General features: G+C 35.8%; 6 protein-coding genes and 1 long non-coding RNA gene across 8 annotated transcripts; 1 reads left to right on the top strand and 6 right to left on the bottom strand.

The window, feature by feature from the left end:
- Positions 1-2,557: 2,557 nt before the first annotated feature.
- Positions 2,558-6,135, bottom strand: LOC103842238 (ubiquitin carboxyl-terminal hydrolase 19). The gene is made up of 10 exons (XM_009118859.3): positions 5,642-6,135; positions 5,117-5,312; positions 4,945-5,033; positions 4,761-4,846; positions 4,400-4,686; positions 4,168-4,325; positions 3,999-4,083; positions 3,707-3,919; positions 3,569-3,630; positions 2,558-3,472 (listed from the first exon to the last, which is right to left on the bottom strand). The coding sequence occupies exons 1-10, from the start codon at positions 5,881-5,883 to the stop codon at positions 2,956-2,958; spliced, it is 1,935 nt and encodes a 644-aa protein (XP_009117107.1). The 5' UTR covers positions 5,884-6,135; the 3' UTR covers positions 2,558-2,955.
- An 811-nt stretch (positions 6,136-6,946) lies between these two features.
- On the bottom strand, positions 6,947-9,056 carry LOC103842237 (B3 domain-containing protein REM14). The gene is made up of 5 exons (XM_033280792.1): positions 8,598-9,056; positions 8,207-8,501; positions 8,006-8,130; positions 7,446-7,916; positions 6,947-7,371 (listed from the first exon to the last, which is right to left on the bottom strand). The coding sequence occupies exons 1-5, from the start codon at positions 8,649-8,651 to the stop codon at positions 7,105-7,107; spliced, it is 1,212 nt and encodes a 403-aa protein (XP_033136683.1). The 5' UTR covers positions 8,652-9,056; the 3' UTR covers positions 6,947-7,104.
- LOC103842236 (B3 domain-containing protein REM13) lies at positions 8,958-13,136 on the bottom strand. The gene is made up of 7 exons (XM_009118857.3): positions 12,937-13,136; positions 11,934-12,020; positions 11,421-11,825; positions 10,900-11,352; positions 10,278-10,682; positions 9,808-10,188; positions 8,958-9,695 (listed from the first exon to the last, which is right to left on the bottom strand). Exons 2-7 carry the CDS (start codon positions 12,006-12,008, stop codon positions 9,420-9,422), a joined length of 1,995 nt encoding a protein of 664 aa, XP_009117105.1. The 5' UTR covers positions 12,009-12,020; positions 12,937-13,136; the 3' UTR covers positions 8,958-9,419.
- Positions 12,645-15,084, bottom strand: LOC103842235 (B3 domain-containing protein REM12). The gene is given in 6 exon segments (XM_033280793.1): positions 12,645-12,935; positions 12,937-13,157; positions 13,254-13,649; positions 13,727-14,089; positions 14,670-14,794; positions 14,872-15,084. Coding segments are annotated over 6 exon segments (1,194 nt in total). The 5' UTR covers positions 14,933-15,084; the 3' UTR covers positions 12,645-12,907.
- A 257-nt stretch (positions 15,085-15,341) lies between these two features.
- LOC103842366 lies at positions 15,342-16,796 on the bottom strand. Its single transcript, XM_009118979.2, has one exon. The coding sequence runs from the start codon at positions 16,794-16,796 to the stop codon at positions 15,342-15,344; it is 1,455 nt and encodes a 484-aa protein (XP_009117227.2).
- Positions 16,797-17,761: 965 nt separating this feature from the next.
- LOC103842233 (B3 domain-containing protein REM10) lies at positions 17,762-23,646 on the bottom strand. Of its 2 annotated transcripts, XM_009118854.3 has the most exons (8): positions 22,882-23,646; positions 22,529-22,808; positions 22,332-22,462; positions 21,957-22,221; positions 21,520-21,611; positions 21,159-21,414; positions 20,856-21,055; positions 17,762-20,768 (listed from the first exon to the last, which is right to left on the bottom strand). In XM_009118854.3, the coding sequence occupies exons 1-8, from the start codon at positions 22,948-22,950 to the stop codon at positions 20,520-20,522; spliced, it is 1,542 nt and encodes a 513-aa protein (XP_009117102.1). In that variant the 5' UTR covers positions 22,951-23,646; the 3' UTR covers positions 17,762-20,519. The 2 variants fall into 2 exon arrangements, with proteins under 2 accessions (XP_009117102.1, XP_033136675.1); XM_033280784.1 differs by having other exon boundaries at positions 17,762-21,055.
- A 378-nt stretch (positions 23,647-24,024) lies between these two features.
- LOC103842231 lies at positions 24,025-25,880 on the top strand. The gene is made up of 2 exons (XR_627949.3): positions 24,025-24,789; positions 24,896-25,880. It is a non-coding gene; the product is annotated as an uncharacterized LOC103842231 (long non-coding RNA).
- The last annotated feature ends 1,175 nt before the right edge of the window (positions 25,881-27,055 follow it).

Here is a 27,055-nt window from a genome sequence, read left to right as displayed (position 1 = left end):
AAAAATAAAAATAAATTATACTCTTACTGAAATAAGATTTTTTGAATATATTAAATACTTTACGAAAAAACATATATTATAATATAATATTTTTGTTGTCATCGATTTACGAGTTTGCTTATTTATTTGGAAACAACATTTTTAAACAAATGAACAGATGTTCTAATATATATTCATTTAAACATGAATATTATATAGAATTAACCTTCATTGAATTTGTGATTTACGATTTATGTTACCGCATACTCTCTCCGTTCCTAAAAGATCTATGTTATAGTTTTTTCACACTTATTAAGAAAACATTTAAAATTATATTTTTTAATACATTGTTTTTCTTAATTAACTATTTCCAATAAATTTTAACCAATATATTTTATTAAACATAATTGTATTTGTTGAAAAGTACAATTTTCATTAATTAATATCTTGAAAATGTAAAAAATGTATCTTTTTGAAACAATTTTTTTTTCTAAAAAATAGATCTATAAAGAACAGAGAGAGTATATTTTATTTTTTTGATTGTCGCTAAGGTTAATACTATTAAACACATTTCTAACTATTAAGTTTGAAATGTCTTCAAATAGATTTTTAGTTTAAAATAAATACATGTTTGCTTTTTCAACTATAACAAAATTGTATATATACATATATATATATTTTTTTAAAATAATGAATTTGTACTTTATTAAAAAAATTAAACTAAATTAATTCAGTTTTGATTAATAAACGAAAATATCTGATATTTTTAGATATATACAGGCCAAAGCATAACTAAATTATTGAATCAAATAAATGTAACTAATATTTTAATAAGCCAATTATGTTATAAATTATAAAATCAAAGTAAATATACAGAAAACAACAAAAAATCATCCATGTTAACATACTTCCATATTCAAAAGTAAATATATGAACTAATTTTGGTTTTAAGATGACTATTTTTAAGTATAAGTTATTAAAAATAAGATCAATATATTTTTAACTTTATAACAACATATTAAATTTGTTATTATGGGAATGGATCATATTATTTTAATTGCAGTTTTTGTTGTTATTCTATCAAACGTTACAAACTATTTAAACTAATACGATACATACTTAAAGAATATATCATTTCATTTTTATAAAAATAAATAAAAATTGATAAATCAAAATAACAACCCATTCCATTACATTTATAAAAAAATAAAAATAAAAATAATTATTGAAATACATGGAATATATTTATATTATGAAAAATTAATTTTACAGTAAAAATATTAAAACCACAAATAAATATATAGGGGAAACATATATTACTATGAGATACACAATATTTTAAATCAACACAACATCAAACTTACATCAAATAACTTTTAAAACAACTATTTTATTAAAATAAAATATTACAAACTGTAAATTTATGATCATGCATTATAACATGATTTAAGATCTGTGAATAAGTCCATGCAATTTACTCGTCACATGTTCAACTGCTGAATATATTTTTAACATTCTGAGATAAGGTTTCAAATCTTATTTACATATTTAAGATTTTATATGAATATTATAAATCTGAAATAATATTTTTTAACATATTACTTCTCATCTAAGTTTTAGCTATTCTTTAAATTTAATAATTCTATTTTAAACAAATTTATTGTAAAAATCAAATCAATCACAATTATAAATAAAAATATATAAAAATCAAATATCGGTTTAAAAGGGTGGTAGCCGGGAAACCAGTCATGTCTTTAATTGTTCTAAGTATATTTTTATTCATACATATTAGAGCTGAAATATAAGAGAAGAAAGTGTTTGATGGTTCTCAAACCCTCAAAATAAATAAACAACCGAAGAAAGACCAGAAAAATGGCATCATCTAGAGGGAAGACTAAAAAAGAGAGGAGAATAAATAAAAAAAGGAATGACGGTCTGGAACAAGGATCCATTCAAGAAATATGACTTTCTAGTGTCGACCCTTTATGGTGAAAGAGAATAGTAAAAAGAAGAAGAATTTGAATGATGGCCGACCTAAAAGTTAGCTGGAAATTGGAACATAGCCTCATGATGACACATAAAACTCTTCAGAAGCTAAAAAGTGTAGTATAAGAGTGTGAGAAAATTAGATCCCTTCAAGAAATTTTTGTATAGAGTATCTCATCCAAGTTTTAATCTGAAGTCCTGATGGTTTGATCTTTGTTGGACAAGGATCTTCAGACTCAATCCGGTACGAAACACTCGAGTGCTTTTTTACTTATTAAGGTGGTCATGTGTAAAGTTCAGGCCAAAGCTATGAATGACATTTGCTTTGTAGGTTCAGAATTGACAAAAGCTCAACATTTTTTGCTGTCTTTAATCTCAAAAGCTGACATGTCGGCAACTTCTTTTAGACCGGTACTTTCGGTTAACATTTTGAACCGTTTTACTTCTTTGGCCTTTTGAACCAAATGAAATAAGAAAAGAAAAAGTTAATCAACACCGGAGTTTCCTTTCCACTTGTCATTGTGGTAAAAGTAAAACTAAATGCAGAAACTAATTCCACATGAAACCAAGCTAAAGAAGTAAACCAAGCTAATTCCACACTAAAACAGGAATCATAACTGAAACAAAAACAAATGCTCAGTCTAAAGATGGATAGAGATGAAAGAAATCAAAACCAGAAACCATAGTGAACTAGTCCAACACTAAGCACAGAAGTTGTCACTGTATTAATCGTTATTGCTATAAGGGTTTTGGGTTCAATGGTAAATACCTATTCTAAAAGACAAAGAATAACTTACTACATACTTGCTGATCCTGAAGTTTCTATCTCACATAGGACTAATGATTTCTTCTAAATAGATCATATCCTTCAAGTACCAGAAGCCGCAGCGTCTAAAAACAAACTTGCCAACATTATTGTTAGGTTAGAAGCTCCCTTGTTGATCTTCAAGAGCCATGAAAAATGTTGCAACTTTCACTATCCTTTTGGATTCACTGAGCATCATCAATCATCTTGGTGTCTGAATCTTCTTTCTCCTTGTGTTTGGACTCTATAGCAGCAGATGGAGACGAAGTAGTAATGTCCGAACAAGCAGGATCCTCAACCGTGGGATTTTCTGTGGCAGCAGATGGGGATGAAGCAGTATTGTCCGAAGAATCAACAGCAGGATCTTCAACCGTTGGATGTTCTTTCCCATTTACTACTTCTTGATGATCTGTTCCAGAATCATGTTCCATGTCAACAGAAGGGTTGGACTCAGAATCTACCGTATCCACCCTCTCGGCAACTTCCCCTTCTTTTTCAGAGACACTTACTGATGATGACAAAGATGACGATGATGATCCTTCTGAATGTGAGATGGAGATGCCGTTACACAGCGAGGACACATTTGGTCCCACCCCAGAACTCTCAACAGATCCATCTTGGCTAGATTCTGTGTTCAATGTATCTGTTTTCTTCTCATCTTGAACTTCTTCGGGTCTAAGACTTGACGGTCTAGTCTGAACCCTGCACCAACCAACATCAAATATTATAATCTGTTAAAGATAATTCTCCTAATACAAGATTTTTTGCTGTTGCACAAAAAGTGAAAAGGCTCTCTACCTGCTGTAGAGGAGCATGTATGCTCGTTGAGAAAGGACATCTTCTAGTTCAACTTTTTCCACCTGCGAGTATTTTGAGAGAGGATTAGAACATCTTGTAATAATAGGCAAACAAGAGTTGATAAGAGATGATTCTCACCTCAGAATCGTCTATTCTATACCAGTCTCCTCGCAAGTCCTTCACGTAGCAAATGTAGTGGCCGAAAAATGAGGCATTCAACATATCTAAATGGACAATCACAGCGTACAGATTGTACACATCGGATCCTTCTCCACCACCGCTCGTGTAAGGGCTGAGATCAAATGTCTCCGGAAAACCAATTCTTTTGTTCAGTTTACCAAACCTCCCACCCTGTACATAGTTTCTGAGTTATTAGACAACGCAAGAGTTCAACTGAGAGCCAAAATGAGAGGAACAGAGCTCAACAAACCTGGAATCTTTTTAAGGCGATTGTGAGAATATTAGGAGCGGAACGAATTGAAAGGCGCTTACATGCCTTCACATAGTCATTACATCTGAAAAAAGAGAGACTAAAACTTTCAGAAACACAAGATCAACCATGTCTCTCCGGTTTAAGAAGGGATATTAAAAGTACGGACCTATCACATTTGTAAAGGTTATCTCCCTGAAGCCACTCTTTAGCAGTGAACTGATCAAGACATTCCTCCAATGATACCGCATCCCCGTGGATCTCAACCGTTAAATCCATCATATTTTCGTACTGGTCAGAAACATTACTGCAAACAGTACACTTGACCTGCAAAAAGTTAATTAAAAAAACATTAGTATGGCTTTATTTGACACACTTTCTATATCTTTATTTCAATTAACCTGTGACTGAAGGAGACCGCCAAAAATGTGTTGAATAAGTGTTGTTTCTTGGGCACGAGGAGGCACCGCTTTCTCTCCACCGAACTCGTCGAGGCAAACAGATTGCATCATGTCAATTACAAACCTCATCAACTCATGAGCGTCTTCCTGTCTCCCATACCCAAGATTCCCACCAATGTTAGGCAACCGCGAGATAATGTTCATTGGCGAGAAAGGAAACCGGCTCATGTTTGCTCTTTCGAGGTGAGTTTCAAACTCACAGAAGAAGCACCAATCATTGCGCCTACCTGTTAAACACAAACACACAATTAAAGAGCTGTGAGGCATTTAAAAATCCCCCTCAGAATTTAAAGAAACTTACATTCTCTCTTGTGGCCTCTCTCAAGTAGGTACGCAACAAGAGGGCGTGTCCATGAAAGGCATTGCAGAACCACATTAGCAAAACAACTGAAAGAGGATTTTGACATTAAAAAAAAAACATAAGAAAAACAGACTGTAAACTATACAAAAAAAAAGAACAATTAGCTTTAACAAAAAAAAAAAACCTGTTTCCACAATTGGTGAGCCCACAAGGAGCCAATGTAGGTTTGTCCCAGTTGAAATAGTTAACAAAAGTCTCGTATGGGAAAAGAACCTGCTCAAGAATAATGCAAAAATCAGATACAAAACTATTACTAAGAGGGTCAAACATCAGATGAATAGAATAAGGCACATTACATCTCCAGGCTTGACGACAGCCTTGCTTTGGCTCAGCTTAGAAGTCAATGCAGCCTTAGACGCAGACCTACTCCCAAAGAGAGAAGCTTTGAAACCGAGATCATCCTTTCTCACAGGTGATGAGTCAGAGCTCTTAAACACCTTGCATTGTCGGTTATGCCCTGAGTTCCAGTCTGACTTTTGGCACTCCGCAGAGCTAGTAACAGTTAACACACAGAGAGAGAGAAGAGAAATAGGATTAAAAAAACAAATACGCACTAAACTTTCAGACAAAAGCAAGACTGTTCTGTAGAAACATAATAAAACAAACATTGATTGATCTAGAGGATTGCTAAATATCAAAACTTTCAGACAAAAGCAAGACTGTTCTGTAGAAACATAATAAAACAAACATTGATGATATGGCTAAAATATCGAAACTTTCAGACAAAAGCAAGACTGTTCTGAAATAAGTAATAACAAAAGAGTCAACATCAAAAATCCATCAAAAGAAAATCCCTAATCAAAAGAGGAGAAAAGTGATACCAGTATCGAACGGATTTGCAACGAGAGCACTTCTTGGTGGAGAGCTTCCCACAGACGGAGCATTCAGCAGCCGCGTCAGGAACCATGAAATCTCGGCGGTGGAAACCACCGGAGGCGCCGACCTCGAAGTACTTGGCCGCCGTTTGTTTGACGAAGAAGAGGAGACCGAGGGAGAGGAAGAGGAGAGTCAATACGAGCTGCGTGAAGAAATTGAGATCCCACGTTGATCCTACTTCATGCATCTAACCATCGATCTCGAAGCTTTCTTCTTCTTTCTCAGATTCGATTCGGAGAGGCCGAGAGAGAATCTCCTCTGCTTCGGTTTTATACTCTCTCTCTCTCTCTCTCTCTCTCTCTCTCTAGAAAATTGGGCCTCTTAAATCTTTGTTATTATGACATTTTTTTGGTATACATCTCGAGATTAACCTTTTTTTTCTTCTTTTTGTTACATTTCTTATTTTTCTTGGTTTTCTATTTTAATTTAATCTAGATTTACTTGACTTAGAAATATATATTATAAATATTAACTGCTATAAATTGAGTTTCATTGATAATTAGATACACAATTTTATCACCCAAGGTTTATAATCATTATCAAAATAAATATTTCTTTCTAAATTTAAAATAGAAATCATCTGTAATTATTTATGAAGTAAATTTAGCTTCTTGTCAAAATTCTATCACTGGAGATGATCTTTTATCAGTCTCCTTTTTCTTCGTATCGGTACATCAATTTCGTTTTTGACTATCATTAATTATTTTTTCGAACTATCAATAATCACTATCAAAATAATTTTGTCTTTCTAAATTTAAAAGAGAAATCATATGTAATTATTTATAAATAAAATTTAGCTTATTGTCAAAATTCTATCACCGGAGATGATCTTTTATCAATCTCCTTTTCCTTCCTATTGGTACATCAATTTCGTTTTTGACTATCATCAATTATTTTATTGAACAATAATTTTTCGATTCCAAGTGAAATATCTTTTCCTCCTTAAACATATCTATCTTTCCTTTCATTTTTGTATTTTATGTTTATCAGTTTCTCGTTGAGGTTACTTCCAGTTGTACTCAGTCTAGCCATTTGGGCCGTTAACTCCACCAGCTCGGATTATGTCTTACATGGCACCGCCTTGGAAGCTGGAAGAAACCACACCTACCACACTACATTTTTAGTGGGAATAAGGCCAAAACTTTGATTCCAAGGGCCTGTTTTGTGATTTGTCGCCACCTTTTACTTCATTGCCTTTAAGTGTTTCTTTATCTACCTCTATCTTCGGTTGTTTTTTTGAGATGTTGAGATTTCTTGAAATCAGAGTTTTCTCAACTAAAGTTAATTCAACACTCACAGATCCCACAGTGGGATCCTACAACAAACGTAAAAGTAACATCGATTCATTTCAATTCGTCTTGGGTATTTGCAAAAGCTCAAAAAAAAAGAACACACTCAGCCACATATTTCATTTGGTCTCTTGCTTCACCTTGGAGTAGAACTCAAGGACACAACTTTTGTCTCCTTCCCAAATCAGCTTCACAATGATGGATTCACCAATCTCCACACAGTTAGCTTTGAAGAACTCTTTCCAACCTCCTACCAATCTTATCCTATCACCACCACTCGTCTCAGACCGTAGAGACGTAGACCACTTCACACCGTTTTTATCCAACATAGCCATTTTAGTTTCCTTGTTGATGCCATGCAGCCTTGTGAAGTTTACCGGAATAAACTGCATCAAATATTCAAAAAAAAAAAAGATTCAAGACTGATAGAATGTAAAAAGACAAAGTTGATGAAACTGACCAGTCTGGAGTTTTTGACGTCCGAAATTTTGAGAGTTAATGTCAGAAATAGGTTTTGGCTTGGTGAAGATGTAGAGGCTTTCCATAAGGATCTAGGCTTTTTCTGAGATGGTGAAGATGTAGAGGCTTTCCATAACAGTCTAGGCTTCTTGTCTTGGTTGCTCTTTTCTTCGCTGTCCGGCTCTCTCTCATAAGCTTCTAAGCAATCTTCTTCTGCAGGCTTTGTGGAGGAGGGGGACTTGAGTAGAACCAGACTGTCTCCTCTTTTGATCAGTTTGAAAGTAAATAAACTGCCAGTTCTAAGTCCACTGGCATTACAGAAGCTTTTCCATCCTCCTGTGATATACATAGTTCCACATGAATCCTTTCGGCTCAAATTCAAAGTCCATGATCTACCCTTTTCATTCATTAGAACAATCTCTCCACATCTTGTCTCTAGACCATTTTCCCTCACAAAACGCTTTGGAAGAGTCTGGAAATTCATTACAACAGAACATGGTTTTGATCAAATTCAGACACTATAATAAGAGTTTTTAGTTCGAGTTAGGAGTACTAGAGTACCAGTCTGTTATCTCGGAGGCTTGAAGGCCTGACATTATTCACAAAACAAGAGGGATCTAGTGAAGAAGACTTTATATATCTTTTCTTATTCTTCTTCTTCACTTTCTTCTTGTTTTGAATCTTACCTGAAAAAAAGAAAGATCAAAAATAAAAATTCAATTTGTCATAATCAAAGCTGGTTCCGTATTGTAAACAACTCACTGAGATTGAGCTTGTTCTTGTTCAAACGCGATCCATACTGAATCTCACAGCAACTGGGTCCGAACATTGTAACGTGGAAAGCCATGTCTTTCTCTTGTCTGAAAATGACAATGTCACCAACTCGTAGATCGTGCGCGAGAGCGAACTCTTTCCAACCATCAGTGAGTTTCCGGCCATCTTCTATCTTCACTTTCCAGGTTATATCGTCCGATACGTCTGATCTCAGCTTCGCCGTAGTCATGTGCTCATTTTTTCTTCCTTCTACATGCTTGGAGCAGAAGGCTACAGGAATGGTCTGAAGCAACATGCATGCATATACAAAACCAGAACCATCTTTCTAAATTAGCTTCTCATAGAAAGACTTTTAAAAGAAAGAAGAGAGATTGAGTACCAAGTGGCTGTGGAAGCCGGGAAGAAGAGGCTGAAAGAAATGTTGATTCACCATGTTCTCCAAGTTTCTAGATCTCTTACCCTCTACCTCTAAATTTCATGGTGGAAAGTGTGTAAGAAACACAACATTTCACCAAGCTCAGAGTTGAGAGTTTTCTTTTGTAAATTTATTGCTGAGCTATTTGTTTTTATTGATTTCTGTATCTTCATTTAAGTGCTTGGGTTCAGCGGAAGACACGTGCACTCTACTAGTCTCCATGCGTTTCGATAAACTCAAAAGTGAGATTTGACTTCAGATATTAAGAGTGAGCTAAAGTAACTGAACAATCATGATCTGAAGTACTCTTTAACATTTTCTCTGTTTTTTTTTTTGGTTGAAACAGTAATAACACTTTGTTCATGTTATTTTTTTTTTTTGACTAAAAACTTTGTTCATGTTATCACTGAAGATCATGTGGAAGAATAGTTTCTGCTTATATTATGTTACTAACAAAGTCAAAACAAGAATATAAGCTATTGATCCGAGGGCATGACATAGTCGAGGACATTGCAGCTAAGTGTCCAGGACAGGAGTGATGGGCAATAAATAACATAACTGATCAGTCCTGACGGTTTGCAAACAAATGAAAATGTAATAAATTACGTGACAGTTGTTAGATTTTACTATCTGTTGACAAAATAAAAAGGTTTTATTGTCTATTAACTTTGGCATTTGTTTACTCACAGTCACTGATAATATTAGGTATATCATTAGTAAAAAATGTGCTCTGATTTACTACCATGGAGGATGAAGAGTTGTCACCACCTGGAACAACTTCTATATCTAATTAACATTTTGGTGACTATTTGTTAGTCTCCCTATAGAACAAAACTTGAATACATGAGTTGTTTTGTCTGGTTTCTTAATGAACTCCAAAGTGAAAGACTCTCCTAGCTTTACGCCATTAGCTTCACAAAACTCACCCCAACCATTTTCCAAAGCAACAGTTCCACCTCTTGACAATAGATATCCTGACAACTCCATTTTGTTTTCACCCAAAATAGTTATCTTCCCAAGTTTGTTGACGCCATTAGCCTCCAAGAGCTGACTAGGAATAATCTACCAAAAAAAAAATATTTGAACAAACACACATCTCATTACCAAATTAGAATTTCAAGACAGAAACTATATATAATTCATGTCTGATACAAGAGTTGCTTGACGAACTTACCAGTACACCGGCTTTGACATCTTCAGGTAATAGTGTTAATGTCACGAACCGGTCATGGATCTCTGAAGATGAACCACTCGTTTTAGGCTCTGTGACTTCCGTGGAAACCGACTCATTCTTCTTAGTTTCTGAACTGTTAGAACCTGTACGGAGAAACCTGATCATAGGAGTCCCATCTTCCCATATTGACTCCAACGTAACGGACTCGCCTGTCTTAAAGCCGTTTGCTTCAGCAAAAACTGTCCAGCCACTTCCCAGTTTCATTCTCCCGTCTCTTTCCTTCACAAGCTTTGTCGTCCACTTTGTATCATCTTTGCCCAACAGATATATCACTCCAGGCTTGTTCATGTTGCTTTCCATCACGAATTGCTTTGGAAGACGCTGGAAAAGTATTTCAAAGGAACAGTTAAAATATTGTATTATCTTAAATGTGATTGACTACTAAAAGAGTACAAGGAGTTAGAACGTACCATTCTATTACATGTGAGAAGGTCGGGTCTGATTTTTATTGTTACCAATGGGTTATGGCTTGATGGAGATGAATCCTTGCTGCTATTGTCTCCGTTGTTGCTAGGATCTATGTAAAGAGACTGTTTCTTGATATGTTTGAAATACTCTTGTTGCTCTTTGTCACTGGTGGATTCTGGACAGCACAAACTAAACGCAGGAGTTGTGTCTTCCCATATTAACTTGAGTGTGAATCCAGAAGCTAAGCCGTTTGATTTGACAAATTCTTTCCAACCTTTTCCCAAACTCATTATTCCTTTCTTGTCTCTTAGAAGGCTTGTGGGCCACTTCATACCATCTTTATCTAATAGACATATCTCTCCAGGCTTGTTTATGCCATTCTCCCTCAAGAATTGCTTTGGAAGACTCTGTAGATACAAAAAAAACAGAGGATTAATAGGAGACATGATACCAAATAGGTTGGTCTAGTGGTAAAGGAGTGTCTAGTAGGCACTCCGCCACTAGGATTCAAAACAAGAGAGACTATTTATAATGTTTGGGTTTCCGACAAAGAGGTGCAACCACCTATCGAAAAAATAAGAGACATTATCAAGAGTTGTTCATTTTTTCTTTTCTAAAACTTACCAAACGTTCAATTCTGAAACAATCAGGTGGAAGTGTAAATGTTAAGAATCTCTTGTGACATGGTGAGTATGATGAATATGGCACAGCTCTTCGTTTTGGATTACACTTCTTCTTATTTTCTGTCTGCATTAACGGCTCGTCTTCATCACTCTCCCATTCTGTGTCCTCTTCTTGAGAAGAGTCTCTTTGCATTGTACTACTGATAGATTCTGTAGGGCGGAAACTTAGCACAGTAGTTTCCCCGTTTCCGACAAGTTTAAACGTGAAGAAGCCTCCAGCTTCTTGGCCGTTTTCTTCACAGAAACTTCTCCAACCCCGGGTCATGTAAAAAGTATCGGACGATTCGTTGAACCTCATATCCAGTGTCCATGATTTTCCCTCTCCATCTAGTAAAACAATCTTGTGGGATTCTCTTGTAAGACCGTTTGAGCTTGTGAAGTGTTGCGGAAGATACTGCAAACACCACAAGAGTCAGATTAAGTGAGTGATGAAACTATATTAGTAAGATAAATGCACAATACCAGTGTATCTATGAGTAGATTGAAAGCTGTGACAGTGGCCACAAAACATGAGTTGTCTAACGAAGAAGAATCCGCTTCTGTTTCATTACTGTTAGTCTTCGCTCTCTTCTTCTTCTTCTTAGGAACATCATCATCATCTATTCTTGGGTGCGAATGCTTATTGTTGTTGCTTGGAATCTCACGGCAGTCCGTAACATGAAAGACCATATCTCCTTCGTATCTGACAAGGATGAGGTGGCCTGCTTGGAGACTGTGAGCTACGGCGAACTCTCTCCAGCCGTCACTGAGTATCGGACCAGCCATCTTCACTTGCCAGGTTCTGTCTGAGGAGCCAGATTTCAGGTGAGCCGTGTTATCCACGCTTCTTCCTTCTATATACTTGGAGAAGAAGTCTAAAGGAATTATCTATACAAGAAAACAATAGAAAAGAAAAAGAGATGATTAATGTCTATGACTAAGAAGCTGGTCGATAACAAAAAAAAAGGTAGAGAAGGAGAGAAGGTTACAACTTACAAGGTGAGTGTGGAAGCCACAGCCAGGAACTAGTGTGTGGAAGAACTGTGGGTGAAGAAGCGTTGATTTCGCCATTGTCTCGAAGAACTGGTGAACACAAGAAAAAAAATAACCTAGCAAAGATTTTTTTCGGTGACAATACTAACAAACACTTTTATAAGTTACAAAAGTATTTCCTTTTGTTTTTATCGTTAAATAAAAGGAAACAAAAGTATTTACAAAAGCAATTTTAACTGATTTTGGCGGTGGGACAAATTGGTATGGTATATAAACGAAAATATTATAAATTATCTGAGAATCCAAATTCATTTTATATATTTACAAATATTATTTATTTTTAGTTATATTTATTTTTTAAATAAATAGCAAAATATTTAAACCATATTTTATTTAAAAATGTCAAAAATTATCTGAAAATCTAAAATATCCAAAATTAACTGCAAATCAAAATATTCAGATATTTTTATCTAAATATCTGACATTATCCGAACTATTCTATAGTTTTACTTGAACTATTTAAATGATCTGATATTTATATGAGAATTATCCAAAACTATTCAAAAGCATGAAAAGTAATCAAACTCAATGCAAATTGTTTTGGGTACTTACAGTTTTCCATTTTTACTACCAAAACAAAACAAAGAACCAAAAGAACTGAACCAAAATCATTCCAAATCTCATAAACACTTAATAAATAGCCTAAATTTTTTTAGAAAAACAACTGAATCCCCCAAACACCCAAGTCTAGGCATAATAATAAGAATAGGAGGTTACTTTTTTGGCACTGTGTAGTCCTCAACTCTACTGATACTAACAGATGAATCAGCAACGATTGTAAAGTAAAAAAATCACGGCATTTCATGGAACACAAGAGCAATTCTATTGCACTGCAAAGATCGTGTCTCTTACACCAATAGTTTCAGTGTCAAAGATTGTACACTTAACATGTTTCTAACCAACTAATTTTTTTGTCTTTACTCTCCAGAGTTGGAACAGAACTTACACATGAGTTGTGTCATTAGCTTCGCAAATACATTCCAAAGTGAATGACTCTCCTGTCTTAACGCCATTAGCCTCACAAAAGTCCTTCCAACCACAACCAAGAGCCAGAAGTCCATCTTTTGACAGTAGAAATGCAAGCCACCTCGTTCCATTTTCACCCAACAGAGTTATCTTTCCAAGCTTGTAGATACCATTAGCCTTCATGAATTGACTTGGAAGAATCTACAAAAAAATATATATGGTTTAAAACACATCTTCTCACCATCAAAACATAAACCAACCCACCTTGGAATCAAGAGTAGTTTGATGAGAACTTACTAGTTGACAGGCTCTGACATCATCAGGTGTGAGTGTTAATGTCACAACTTGATTTTTGATTGCTGAAGATGAATCTCTCCTCTCCTCTATGGTCTGCTTCCCTTCCCTGGTCTTGTTTCCACTGCTGGGCTGCCTTGTATCACTTGTGGATTCTGTTCTAATCAAACTAAGCATAGGAGGAGTATTGTTTTTCCCGACTAACTCAAACGTAAAGGAGTCCCCAACCTTTAAGCCGTTGGCTAAAGCAAAATCTTTCCAGCCTTTCCCCAACCTCATTCTTCCACCTGAGCTTTCACGTCGCAGATTTGCCACCCACTTTGTGCCATCTTTGCCCAACAGAGTTATCAACCGAGGTTTATCCAAACCATGTTTCTTCATAAAACGCAGTGGAAGATGCTGGAAAACATTTGAACGGAAAACATAACCAACATTTATACTTAAACATTTGAAAAAGTTTATTGAATGAAACTCACCAGGCTTCCTTTTATGAAGCTCGCGTGCTCAATTGTTAAGGTCATTAAACGGCTTTTGATTGGTGGTGTAGTTGAATGCTCCACACAAGATTCTTTGTTGTTCCTGTTACTGGTTGATCCTGTGGAACATAGACTGAGCAAAGGTGTTTCTCTGTTTCCAACTAGCTTGAAAACAAAGAAACTTCCTGCTTTCTTTCCGTTTTCATCACAGAAGCTTCTCCAGCCTTGCCTTATGTAGAAAGTGTCAGATGATTTTTTGAACGCCAGATCCATTGCCCATGATCTTTCCCACCTGTCTCTTAAAACAATTTTGCGGCATTCTTTTTCAAGAAGATTTGAGCTTGTGAATTCTTTTGGAAGATCCTGCAAAAACAAAGTTTCAGCATTTCTTTTGACGCCAAGCTGTCCACTTATTTTTTAGTATCAGTCAGACAAGAAAGAACATTTATTTATTGTATGAAATAAGACCATGATTAACCCCAGTCTCTTAATTGGAGTCTTAGCTTCGGTTAAAGACGGTTCTTATTTTTTTTTACATTTTAACTAAGAAAAGTTAAAAACCGTCTCTTAAATAAGAGATATAAGAACTGTCTCTTAGCTGAAAAGTGTTAAAAAAAAAAACAAAAAAAATGTAAAATCATAAGTTAAAAACCCTGGCTAAAAGACAAAATCATGAGTTAAGAACCTCGGCTAAGAGACCGGGGTAAATCATGCCCTTAGTGAGAATGTGAGATTTGGTTTCCCTTCCAAAGTAAACCAAAGTTAAGTTTATGATAATGAATACAGTAACCTAAGATGCCTTATTAAATAGAACCAAAGCCACTAAGTTTCAATTATAGTTCAAGTAGTTTTATCCCAAACAGAACCGCAAGAGGATCTAAACTAAAGTGTGCCACTTTAAGTGAGTGATTAGAACCCAATATGCAAACAAAGGTATTAGTACCAGAGCATCTTTGTGTAGATTCGAAGCGGTGACAAGGGCCCAAAAACAAGAGTGGTCGGAAGAAATAGAAGAATCAACTTCTGTTTCTGGATTGTTCTTCTTCGTTTTCTTGTTTCTCTCAAGTTCTGTATCAGGTTAAAAAAAATCCAAACATTTTCAAAACCTCAATGGACAAAACTCCATAGAACAGAACTAAAGTTACCAGTGTTATCTGGATCATCTTCTTCTTCTTCTGTTCTTGGGTATTGATGCTTCTTTCTCATATTGTCACCTAGACCAGAAATGTCCCTTTTTTAAGTCACAGTTTCACATATATATAAAAAAAGCTTCAATCTTGAAGTTCTCTGTCACGAGAACATCCCAAACGAACAAAAGTCTCCAGATTTGACAACACATCGTATAAAGCAAACAAGACCAAACTTACCCGTCTCGTCCTGACCATTGTTTTTTTTTTTTTTTTTTTTGTAACTTGGCTTTCTTATATAAAATGCAAAAGAAATAAAAAACGTTTACAAGCTCAAAGCTAGTTTAGACGGGATAGCCCAGTTGTTGTTATCATGAAACAATGAAGAAGTGTAAGCCCATCACCAAGTTGAAGCCCATTTGGCTTAGATCAGTGTGAAATTGCGGAGCGTGCGAGAAACGGTGAATGATCAACGTCGAGATCTCCGATCATGCTGTTGATTGCCAAATCTGCATCAACTTGGAGCTTAGGGACGGATTAGTTGGTCTGAATGATGATATTCTGTTCGTAACTTGGGTGATGATGCTTTTGCCAATGGAGTCCGTTGAGCGAAATACCGAACGGTGAAGACGAGAGTTACGTTCTGTCCATATCGCATAGATCGCTGCTTGCCAGGCTATGACCACAAGGCGACGGTGTAGTTTCCCAGTCCTCAGGTTTATAAGCTGGACTATGATTTGGTCCCAGTCAGATAGCGTTTGGATGGAGCATCTACGAGAAAGGAGCGTCCAAATTGAGAACGAGAAACCGCAGTTGAAGAGTAGGTGGTCTCTTGATTCTGGCGCAATTGAGCAGAGTAGACACGCTGGATCAGTTTGCAGGCCCCAGCTCAGTATACGGTCTCTGGTAGGGCATCTGTCAAGAACAAATAACCAAGTCAAGAAGGAGTGATGAGGGATCGCACCTGTTGACCAGACAACAGTTTTCCAAGGTACTACAGGGAGTTCTCCTCTCAGCAAATGATAAACTTCCCCAGTTGAATACTTATTACTTATCCTTCCTTCCAGTTCCCATTCATAGTAATCTTTTCCTTCTTGCATTTGTAGAGTAGTGAGGAACATGTGTAATTCAAGCTCATTATCTGATCGAGCATGTGGCAAACGCCAAGCTCCATCTCTCCAAAGACTGGCTAGTGTTGCGTTTTTTGCAATGCCCAAACGAGAGCATCCTGTAGGGTTGAGGAAATGTTGCAGGTTTCCAAATGGGGACCAGTTCTCTATCCAAAATTTACAGGAACGACCATCTTGCACTCTGAGCTTTATCCAAGGATATACATCACTCCTGAGTTTGATTAGTTTGTTAGCTAGCCAAGAGTGCTTCCTGCTAGGTTTTATGGTCCAATAATTACTGATATCACCTTGTAGAATTTCATCCCGAAACCATGCCACCCACACTGATCCCGCTCTGAAGAAAAGCATCCAAACCAGCTTAAGACAGGTTGCTTTGTTCCAAGTTAGTAAGTCAATGATCCCTAAACCTCCATGCTCCTTCTTACGAGTTACACTTTCCCAAGAAACTCTAGCACTATTGTGACCTTCTATGTTGCCTTTCCACAGGAACATGCTACATAAGGAGTTGATTCTTTTGATGCAGGCCTTTGGCAAGACAAACGATGAGCACCGGAAGTTGGTGATTCCCGCAATCACCGTTTTTATCAACAGAAGTCTACCAGCAAAAGAGAGTGTCTTTACTGTCCAAGAGTTAAATCTTGACTTCACTTGTTGGATAAGCCTTTCACAGTGAGAGATATTTAGCTTTGTCGTGCAGAGAGGCACCCCTAGATAGCGAACCGGCAATGTACCATGGATCATTCCTGTGGAAGCCTGAATTGAGTCTATTTCTGCATCTGTCAGTCCGGAAGAGAAGAAACTCGTCCTGACCATTGTTGCAGCTTGGAGACGGTAAGTCTCGAGTCTGACGGCAACCAACAGGTTCTAAATCAGACAAATCTAAAACCATCTTCTCAAGCCTCAAATGTCTTCACTTTCCACGGTGGGTCCGAATCTTTTGCTCCAAGCTTCTTTCTTCAGGAAGCTTCGAGAAGAAATAGGTGAGGAGTCGGCAATGTCGAAGCACAATTGAGCCAAAAACCCTAGAGCGGAAGAGAAAGAGTTTTCTTTTTCAGGACAGAGGACCTTTTGTTCTTCTCAGGAACCAAATGTTACTCTTTTTAGAAATTTCGAAATCTAGGCGCGTAGACTATATACAATGAACATTGTCATTTGATGGTTCATGTGTTGTATTGTATTGTTGTTAACTTGTCATTGGGGACTTTGATCGGACAAACTCAAATAGTTTTTTTATAATTCCAATAGAAGTTATTGGGTTGGGCTGGAAGTGTCATTTGGTTTGGTCTGAGCTCTAATTGCTCTTCTTCTTCTTTTTTCTTTTCCTTTTTGTTCAATTGTAACTTGCATTAAAAACTTAAAGTCGATTTGAAGCCCAAAAGACTTGTTTTGCAACATGATCGGCCCTAACATTTATCGGAAATTGAAAACGATAGACTTAAAGGAGGAAGATAGAAAGTAGATATCATTAAGTGCACCATAGATCTCGAGATTCATCTTTCTCTTGTTGATCAATTTGATAAGCGTATGTGAATCTGAGAAGCAGTGCCGTCCCTGCCATAAGGCAGATAAAGCTTGTGCTTTAGGCCACATATTAATCACTGTTTCCAAGGCCACATTACAATAAAATGATTGTAGTTCAATGTGTAATGCAACATCTTTTTTCTTTTTCTTTATTTCAGTGATGTGTTTTGTTTTGGACTTACGTTCCAATTTTTGCTATTACAATATTATCTTTTTCATTCGATTATTTTTTTTTTTTTTAACTCAACATCAACTTATCATTAGCCAAATGTTTTGATACAAACAATTGTGACCACAATGCCTCAAGAGGCTTTAACCACAATGTGATATATGGAAGTAGATGTAGCATCATCTAAGATCACTTATTTGGATCCTACATTGCCTCATCTAACTACCTATCACTTTGACCACCATGAAAACAAATTCACTTTACCAAAATGGTGAAAATGAACTGTCCCTTAAACCACTAATTACACGAGCATTGACTAAAACTGAAAACTAGACTTAACAGATGAATTCCAAACTAAGACCTTGCTGGAGATCACCACTTAATTGACATTCAGAACTTGGATCATACCAACTCAACGCCAAGGCGCATACTTCACCCTCAAGTCCCGTCCAGATATCAGTCGTACTCCAGCCTTATTATATGGATTCCAAGCCAAAAGAACCACATAATGAGAAGATACCTTAGTTGCAGATTTCTTTTCAAACACAGAAACGGGTTCCCCACCAAACTGGTGCGTAAACTGCCACACAAGACCTTCCATCACGAGTTCCTAGTCTTGACTCCAAAACCGAGCCGCCGGAACAGAGCTAAACAACATCTCCAAGAGCATGAGTTTCAGTTCTTCCGGAATGAAGAAAAGACGGGTTCAGATGTCGAATCCAACCGGAGCTCATCCACTAACGCCTGCGAAAGAACACTGAAGCTCGGAGGAGAGCGACGACGGCACAGATTAGACATCTACGGAGGTACACGGAGCGACAAGGGGAAAATAGCTCCATCCAAAATCCAACCCTAAAAGCCGACCTCCGATAACGACACCTTCCTAACTCAACTCGCTGTGACTCCAGAAACTCGGAAACCGCACTACACGGCCAGATCTGAGATCTGAAGAGCCGAAGAAGCCAGAGTTCACACGCATCTCGCTGAGGGGAAGGGACGTTAACGAAGGCAAAAGGAAAAGGAGAAAAAAGAAGGTAAAGGGTGACTCTCCGGCGACGACACAGCGACAACGCCGCCGGAGAAACGCGGCGGACTAGGGTTTCTACTGACTCTCTCTCTCTCTCTCTTTATCGTGTATAAACTTGTATTATTCTTTCATTCGATTATTTAGATGTTTATCACAATAAATTTCCATCTTTTATATATAATTTTGACTGTTTTATAGTTAAAAAAACATATTTTATCCATTATTTTTATAAGACTGAGATGGAGTCGGTTCTGTGAGGGAGGGCAAAAGTTATGGCGGCTCGAACTGCCAAAGTTTCTGCCATTAGAGACGATGAAACCGAAGTCACTGTCGCTGCATGTTGAGATGAAGAGATCAGATCATCAATGATCCAACCAAGCCCTGCGTACCCGTAGTAGAGTTCCACGCAGCGTCAGTGAAGATCGAGCATATATTGGGGTTTCTGAGGTTTGGTTCGAGTCTGATCAAAGGTATCAGCGGTTTCGGATTTGAAGAGGGTTGAGCCATCATCCAGTCTCTAGCGACGGAGATAGCTTTCTGCAATGTCTCTTCTAGGGAAATGTTCCTTTTTATAAAAATGAGATTGTTTCTCGATCACCAGAGAGACCAAACAATCCAGGCCGAGAATGTTTCTGCTTAGATCCCCACTGGTGGTAAGGAAGGTACTTTACGAACCTTCTTCCATCCCTCTTGGAAGTATCATGAACGTGAGAGGGTTTACATTGGTTGCTAATGGGGCTAGATTCCAAACGTTTGCTGCATAGGGGCAATGGAACAGTAAATGGTTTACCGACTCCACTGCATTGCATCTGGCACAAAGAGCCGTGACTGATATGTTCTGAATTACAAATTGGTCTTCTACTGGTAGCGCGCCTTGTAGGGATTTCTAAATAAAAATTTTAATTTTCTCTGATGTTTTTATATTCCAGACACTAGGGAACCATTCAGGAGCAGCGACTTGGGCTGAGGGGAGCAGCTCGTCTTTTTCTTATGTGATTGTCAGGTAACCTGATCGAGTAGAGTATTCTCCCGAAGAGTTCTTTAGCCAAACCAAGGCGTCCTCAGCTCTTAGACTGTTAGGCTTTATCTTTAGAATTTGCTCTTTATGGAAAGGTAAACTAAGTTCTATATTTTCCATGTCCCAATCAGAGGTGACAGATTGGATGAGGTCCGAGACCTTGAGTCGTTGTAGACTCTCTGGAGCTGGGACATAGAGCTTCAGTTGTTCGCAATGAGATAATACGGGTCCTCCCATAATAGCATAATACACAAGTTTAGCAATATAAAGTTCATATTGTAAGTGGAGCAAATGTTCAAAACAAAAAAGTAGTAGCAATACAAACTGATGTAGATTACAAAAGGGTTCATTATAAAAAGAGAAATGCCCTAAGATAACAATTAAAAAAAAACTTTTTATCATAAAAATAGTTTTTAATAGTCAAAAAGACTAATAATATAAAAAATATTTGTACCACAAGATTAACTAATTTAGATTTATGGTTTAAATGTGTGGAGTACATTTAGGGTTTAGAAATTAAAATTTAAAATCAATTTTTCCACTATTAAAACTTTTGTTTGAATAGTCTCATGGGTACTATGTTAATCTGAGCACTAAGTAGCCCTGATAATCTCATGGGTACTATATTAATCCTAGGTGTGTGATTGTGGTCTAAACCTCTAGTAAGGTTAATGATCCTGTAACCAAGATTGGGATAATATAAATTATTGTTGAACCAAAAAAAGAAACTAAAAATCCATTGAAGTTCCTTTCAACAGCGATTCTTGACAACATGTCAAAAAGACTTTCTTGATTTGGTTCTCAACATTTGTAACAGAACTTAAGAACCGGAACTGTGTCTTCCCAAACCAACTCCAAGACAAAAGACTCGCCCATCCTAACGCCGTTGACTTCGCAGAAGCCTTTGCAACCCTTTCCTAATTTCATTTCTCCTCTTTTCTTCTTATTCATGAGTAGTGAAGTCGACCATGTTGTACCGTACCTGTCAATCATCTTTATCTTCTCTGCTTTTTTTATTCCATTCCCCTTCGTGAATTCCAACGGAAGATTCTGTAGATTTTGTTCTTTAGATTTCATTCCATAGCAAGTGAAAAAAAATAAAAGAAAAACACACAAGAGTTTTGTCGTGGAACTTACAAGTTTACTAGTTGTAAGTGTTAATGTTACAAATCGGTTTTCGGTTGTTGAGATATTTTCTTCTTTGATGGTAATTTCATTAGCTTCTAACCATTTTCCTTTCCTAATAGCTTCTTGCCTTGAGTCATCACGGTTAGTTTCTACACCAAGAAACTCTCTTTCCGTAGCTTCTAAACCTTGTCTTGTGTCTTCGCTAGGCTCTACAGAAAAACAAAAACCAACTTCTGTATGGTTTTGTGTTTCTAGAAAGAACAAAAGAGAGGACAAACTTACCAAGCTTGTGCAGAATCAAAGGGAACTTACCAAGTTTGGGCAGATTCAAAGGGAACAACTTAAGGACAGGTGTTTCAACGTTTCGGATTAATTTGAAATTGAACATGTCTCCTGGCTTCTTCCCATTAGCTGCGCAAAAGCTTCTCCAGCCGCTTCTTATAAGAAACCGGCCTGAGTATGGCTCGTGTCTCAAGTCTATCGTCCATGATTCTCCCTTTTCGTTCATTAAATCAATCTTAAATTTACTTTTTAGACCATTCGACGCTGCGAACGTTTTTGGAAGATACTACAAAATGTTGCAATAAGTTTAGTTACAGCTTTAGAAACACACCTCACTCAAATCAAGATTAGTGTATATGATAAGTAAGAAATATTATGAAAGTAACATAACCATTGTATCGCGCCTTATGTTTGAAGCCGTGACAATGGCCACGAAAGAAGAATCTGCTTCTATTTCTTGATGCTTCTTTTTTGGAACTTTCTCTGTATCAGTTGTAAAATCTCATTTGCAGTATTTTGAAGAGATTAAAAAATATAAAACTCAGATAAACCTAAAACTAGGATTAACCACATCCTTATCGCCCTACAAGTGTGATGATGCATAATAAACAGGTCCGGCTTATAGCAAGTGCAGGAAGTGCATTTGCACCGTGTCCAAATTTTTTTTGCAAATTTTTAGTTAAAATTTAGACTTTTCTCAGAAACATTAAAGTCCTTAACAAAACTATTATAATTGTTTTTATAAAAGTTGAACTTGCATAGGTCCATAAAGACAATGGAACGGGCCTCTGATAATAAATTAACAAAGGTATAGGAAAATCAACTTACCAGGGTTATGCAGATCTTCGTTGTTCCACGGTAACAATTTGAGCACAGGTGTTGTTTCATTTTGGACCATTTTAAATGTGAACATGTCTTCAGGTTTCTTCCCGTTAGCAACACAGAAACTTCTCCAGCCATTGCTCATGTAAAACCGGCCTAAATATGAATCTTGTCTCAAGTTTAACTTCCATGATTCTCGTTCTTCATTCACTAAAACAATCTCAAATTTCTTCATCAGACAATTTACCACTGCAAAGGCTTTCGGAAGATACTGCAATAATACAGCCACAAGTTTTAATATACGTCAAAAGTTAAAACAACTCTCACTTAAAATCTCAAAATTACTTTATATATTAAGGAGTAATAAGGAAGTAAAATAACCACTGTATCACGCCTTAGATTTGATGGCGTGACTGTAATAACAAAACAAGATTGGTCTTTTGAAAAATCTATTTCTGTCTTTGGTCTCTTCTTCTTTCTTGAAATCTCCTCCATAGCATCACAAAGCTCCCCTGTTGAGAAGTAAATGGACTCAATCTAAATATGGCAATAAAACCGAATATAAAACTGAAGTTTACCACTTTTGTCCTCTTCTTGGCTATCTTCTCCATATTGAATCTCACAACAACTTGGTCCTAAAGCTGTGACATGGAACGCTAACTCTCCTTCGTGTCTGAAAACAACAATGTCACCAACTCGGAGATCATGAGCGACGGCGAAATATTCCCAACCGTCAGAGAATCTCCGGCCGTCAAGCTTCACGTTCCAGGTCGTCTCGGATGTGTCTGATCTCAGCTTTGCCGTTTTGCCTTTGTTACGTTTATCTAAGTGCTTCAAAAAGAATGCCACAGGAATGTCCTGAAACACCACGCACGAGAGTTAGAAACAGAACCATTTTGGTCAGATAGGGATAGGGAAACAGAGAGTATACGAGGTGCTTAGTGAAACCGGGAAGAAGAGGTTGGAAAAAATGTGGGTTAGTTGGAGAACAGAGAGCCATTACTTAAAAAACTTGTTGAATGAGTTTTTCTTCTTCTCAGAATAAAAAAAACTTGGTGTTTCTGAACTAATTAATAATAACAAAAAGTCAAGAACTCGCTTCTTTTCTTTACATCAGCTTTTCCAAAATGTCATTGTTTTCGAGAAATGTAAGCTGACTAAAACAGTATTGGGACTGAACTATAAAGACTTTGATTGGTGGTGAAGATATTCCATCAAATATCCCCCAAAAGTATATTCAATAAACACGATGAAATTTATTTTTGTATATTCAAAATCTTGAGAACACATTCTTAAAAAAAAAAAAAAAGCGTTTAGATGTACTCATTTCTGTTAATATAAGTTATTTGGATAAAAATTCAAACTATCTTAATTTGGAAATTTGTAGCCAATATTAACAGCACTTGAAGTGTTCAAGATATTGAATCATATATATTTTTGTTTGTTAATGCATACCAGGCTATCAGCATATGTAATTTCTTTTACCAAAACAAAAAAATGTTGTTTTATAATTTGAAGCAAAATTTATTGATTTTAGATTTCAATCTATTTTTTTATTGTTTAAATGTAATTAGGTGTATTGATAATAATGTTTCTATTTAGTAAATATAAAAAAAACCTAATATTTTCTTAATTTTGTGTGTATAGGTCTAAAATAACAATTAAAATAAAATGGAAGAGGTATAGGTAATTTATCTTGAAACATTATTTTTCTTGAACAAAAAACATTGTTTTGTTCAACCTGTTTATCTTGAAACTACAAACAAGAATCACCAGAAAAAGTAGTATATTTGTACACTTGTGGCAGTATCACGAGCATATAGGAAAAAGAAACAACTCAATGAATCATTTGTCAAAAGCACAAAATGCCAAATAAACGAGCAATTTCCCTCCAATTCTTTGGAATCAACACAATAATAAGGCTAGGTTCTCTCTAGCAGTTGACACCTAAGCATTTTAGAATCATGTGAGACTGACATGTCATTAACCGAAAAAACTTCAAAGACCAATGAAAACATTTCCCTTCTCCACATCAGTTACCTTTCTTCTTCGTTTATCATCGTTGATTTTTGATATTGGACTTCGGAGGTTTCGATGATAGCTATGTAAAGCTTAATCCAAGTCCTTTAGTTTATCTACCACTTCTCCACTAAAGCTCTCTAGCCGTAGGCATAATTCTTCGCTGTCTGCCTCTTTGTGAGGTTTCGACTACAGTCTGCGACAAAGCCGAGTCTCAGATGTGATCTGGTGGTGTCCATGGATGGTGTTGATTTGATAGAGGAGGAGTATCAACTCCTGATCCAAGAGAGATTTCATATACGGCTCTGATCATCTTGCGTAGATTTTGCCTCAAAGTGAAACTGCAGATACATTATCTTTATTTATTAACTTCTGTGTTTAAAGAAATTAGGTTTTTTTTTGGAATTGATCTTTGCTACTGCTTGCATTATATTTGATTATGACTCAGCTTCCTCTTGAATTAGATAAAGAGTGACTAGCTTGACGGTTTTTCAGAGATTTTTCCCAAAAAAGTTGTCTTTTGACAAAACGTCTGACTTTCTTCAACAGATTCAAACAAAGAGTTGAGTTTTCTTTTGGTATTTGATGAGTCAATTCTAAGTTTGATTCAGTGGAATAGTTATTGGCGTTGTTTAGGCTTTGTTGCAGCTCATGTAGCTTATTGTAAGTTTATATTTTTTTGTTGAGAGGTTTGAAAGGATGACACACAGTGGTAAAGATGAAACTATAGCATCTCAATGTGCCAGTGCTATGGTTGAGATCAATATAATGACGTATAAGATCAGTTGAACCCATGTTCTATCTTCATTGCTGCATACATGTATGTTGACAGTCTAGATATGTTTGTTCCTTTTCCATGCAATATAAGTATGGTGACCGAATTGAGACGGCTAAGATATGCTTTTTTATTTTTTTTTATTTTGCAGATATCTAGATCCATAAGAGATGTATCTTAAGAATGCGGAGTTCAACAGGAAACTATTGACACAAAGTATAAACTCCGTGAGACGATGAAAAGACCAATCTTGAGTAAGAACCGTCGATAACACAGCATGAGCTCCAACCACAAGATCAGTTTCTCATATTTGCTTCAGACAGACTATGGGAACAGCTGACCTACCAAGAAGTTGTTGACATCGTTCAGAACCATTCACGGAACGTGTGCATTAGACCCCATTTTCCTCAAGAAAAAAAAACTTATTAGAGAACCAAATATTGAGTCTGACATATGCTGTGAATGACCAACACAAGGGACAGATGTAGACTGGTGAAGATGGCCCTGCAAGCTGCAGCAAAAAAAAAAGAGAAAAATGATATCTACTGATGTGAAGAAGATAGAGAGAGGCATGAGAAGGCATTTCCATGATGACATCATTGTGGTAGTCATCTTCTTTGGTACCAATGTAGTGAGCTCTGCCAAAGGACCCTCTCTTTCTGTGGTAGTCACTGTAGCAGTCATCTTCCTTGATACTTCCTCCCTCTTTTTAGATTCCCATCTTTTGTAGCTAAGTATATGCAATATGTCACTCTTTGTAGGTATAAGAATGATATAATTGTAACGTGAAAGCCACATACTACTGACTTATGGAACTCAATTCCAGTGTAGGTCCTGTTACAATTGCTCATCAAATTGCTGAAAAGACCATAGTATCTATTATCTATTTTGTAATATAGGAAACAAATGGATGGGAAGGTGCTGCAGCAGTCATTATATGTTTTAGCTCTTCTGGAAGAGCAGTCAGCTCCGTATTATTGTTTGCTTGATAAAGTATGTTTCCCTCATGATATCTTTACGTTTTGAAACCACAGTCATGTCAGTTTTTTAAAAGATTGGTGATTTTAAAATAGACATAATACATAGCATAGAAAAGAAATACATAAATATTAATAAAAAGTGTTGCATTATGTATTTAATGAGACTGTGCCTATCGAAATATACATAAAATTCATATAACCAATGAAACATAATACACCCTCTGTTTTTAAATAATGCATGTTTTAAATTTTTTACAAATATTAAGAAAAAAATAATATCCAACTATCAATGTATTAATTTTTAAAATTATACCAATTTTCCATAAAATTTAAACCAATAGCAATTCAATAAATTTAAAATTGTTAATTAATATTTTTTGAAGTTTACAATTCATTATCAAAATACATAGAAAATATAAAAATTAAATCTTTAAGAAATAAATAAAAAGTGCTAGCATATCCATTATTTAGAAATGGAAGGAGTATGTAAATATGACCATTTCATTTCATGTATTTTCTTTTTGTAAATCTTCCAGTGATCACTCTATTTCACTATAAAGCTAAGTCAATGTTTTTTTTTAACGCTGATTTATTACGATCTTACAATTATGATATAAGAAAGATTACTTAGACGATTCGACAACCGACAATACTACATACCTTATGAAGACCTACGCCTAGCTAAGTCAATGTTTTATTCACAGAATTATTGTTTACCATTCCCAAAACGTGTTTGTAGAATAAAGTTAGGAAGATGACTAGATTCTTTGAATTGTGGAATCCGATGACACATAAAACTTGAAGAAACATAAATTAAAATAACCATTCAAGACAAATTAATATTCCTTTTGTTTCATAATAAATGTCATTTTAATTTTTTTTTGTTACGCAAAAATATCATTTTAGAATTCCAATGCAAATTATACTTACTTTCAGGTGAAAATTAATTGTAAATTACATTAATTTTATAAATAATTTTATTTATCTCAAATATTATTGGTGATAGAAAATATTTACTGCTAATATTATAAAATTGTATATCAAATTTTTAAATAAGTTTTCTACGACTTAATTTAATATATCTTAACCAAAATAAATAATTGAAAATATATCTAAGATTATAATTTAAATATTTTTATATATATTTTAATATAATTTTAAATAAATGAAAGTTGTTTACTTTTTGATTTTTCCGAAAATCAAATATGGAAATTAAATCAAATAAATGAAAATCGATTTTTATTTTTATTTTTGACAAGAAAAATCGCTGAAACATGTTTTGGAAAAATAAAAAGAATCTAAGAAAACGCTAGAATTTTTAAATGACTAAA

Source organism: Brassica rapa, chromosome A09 (assembly GCF_000309985.2).
Source record: "Brassica rapa cultivar Chiifu-401-42 chromosome A09, CAAS_Brap_v3.01, whole genome shotgun sequence".
In the NCBI taxonomy this organism is placed as follows: Eukaryota; Viridiplantae; Streptophyta; class Magnoliopsida; order Brassicales; family Brassicaceae; genus Brassica; species Brassica rapa.
This window is presented reverse-complemented; position numbering and strand designations above follow the sequence as displayed.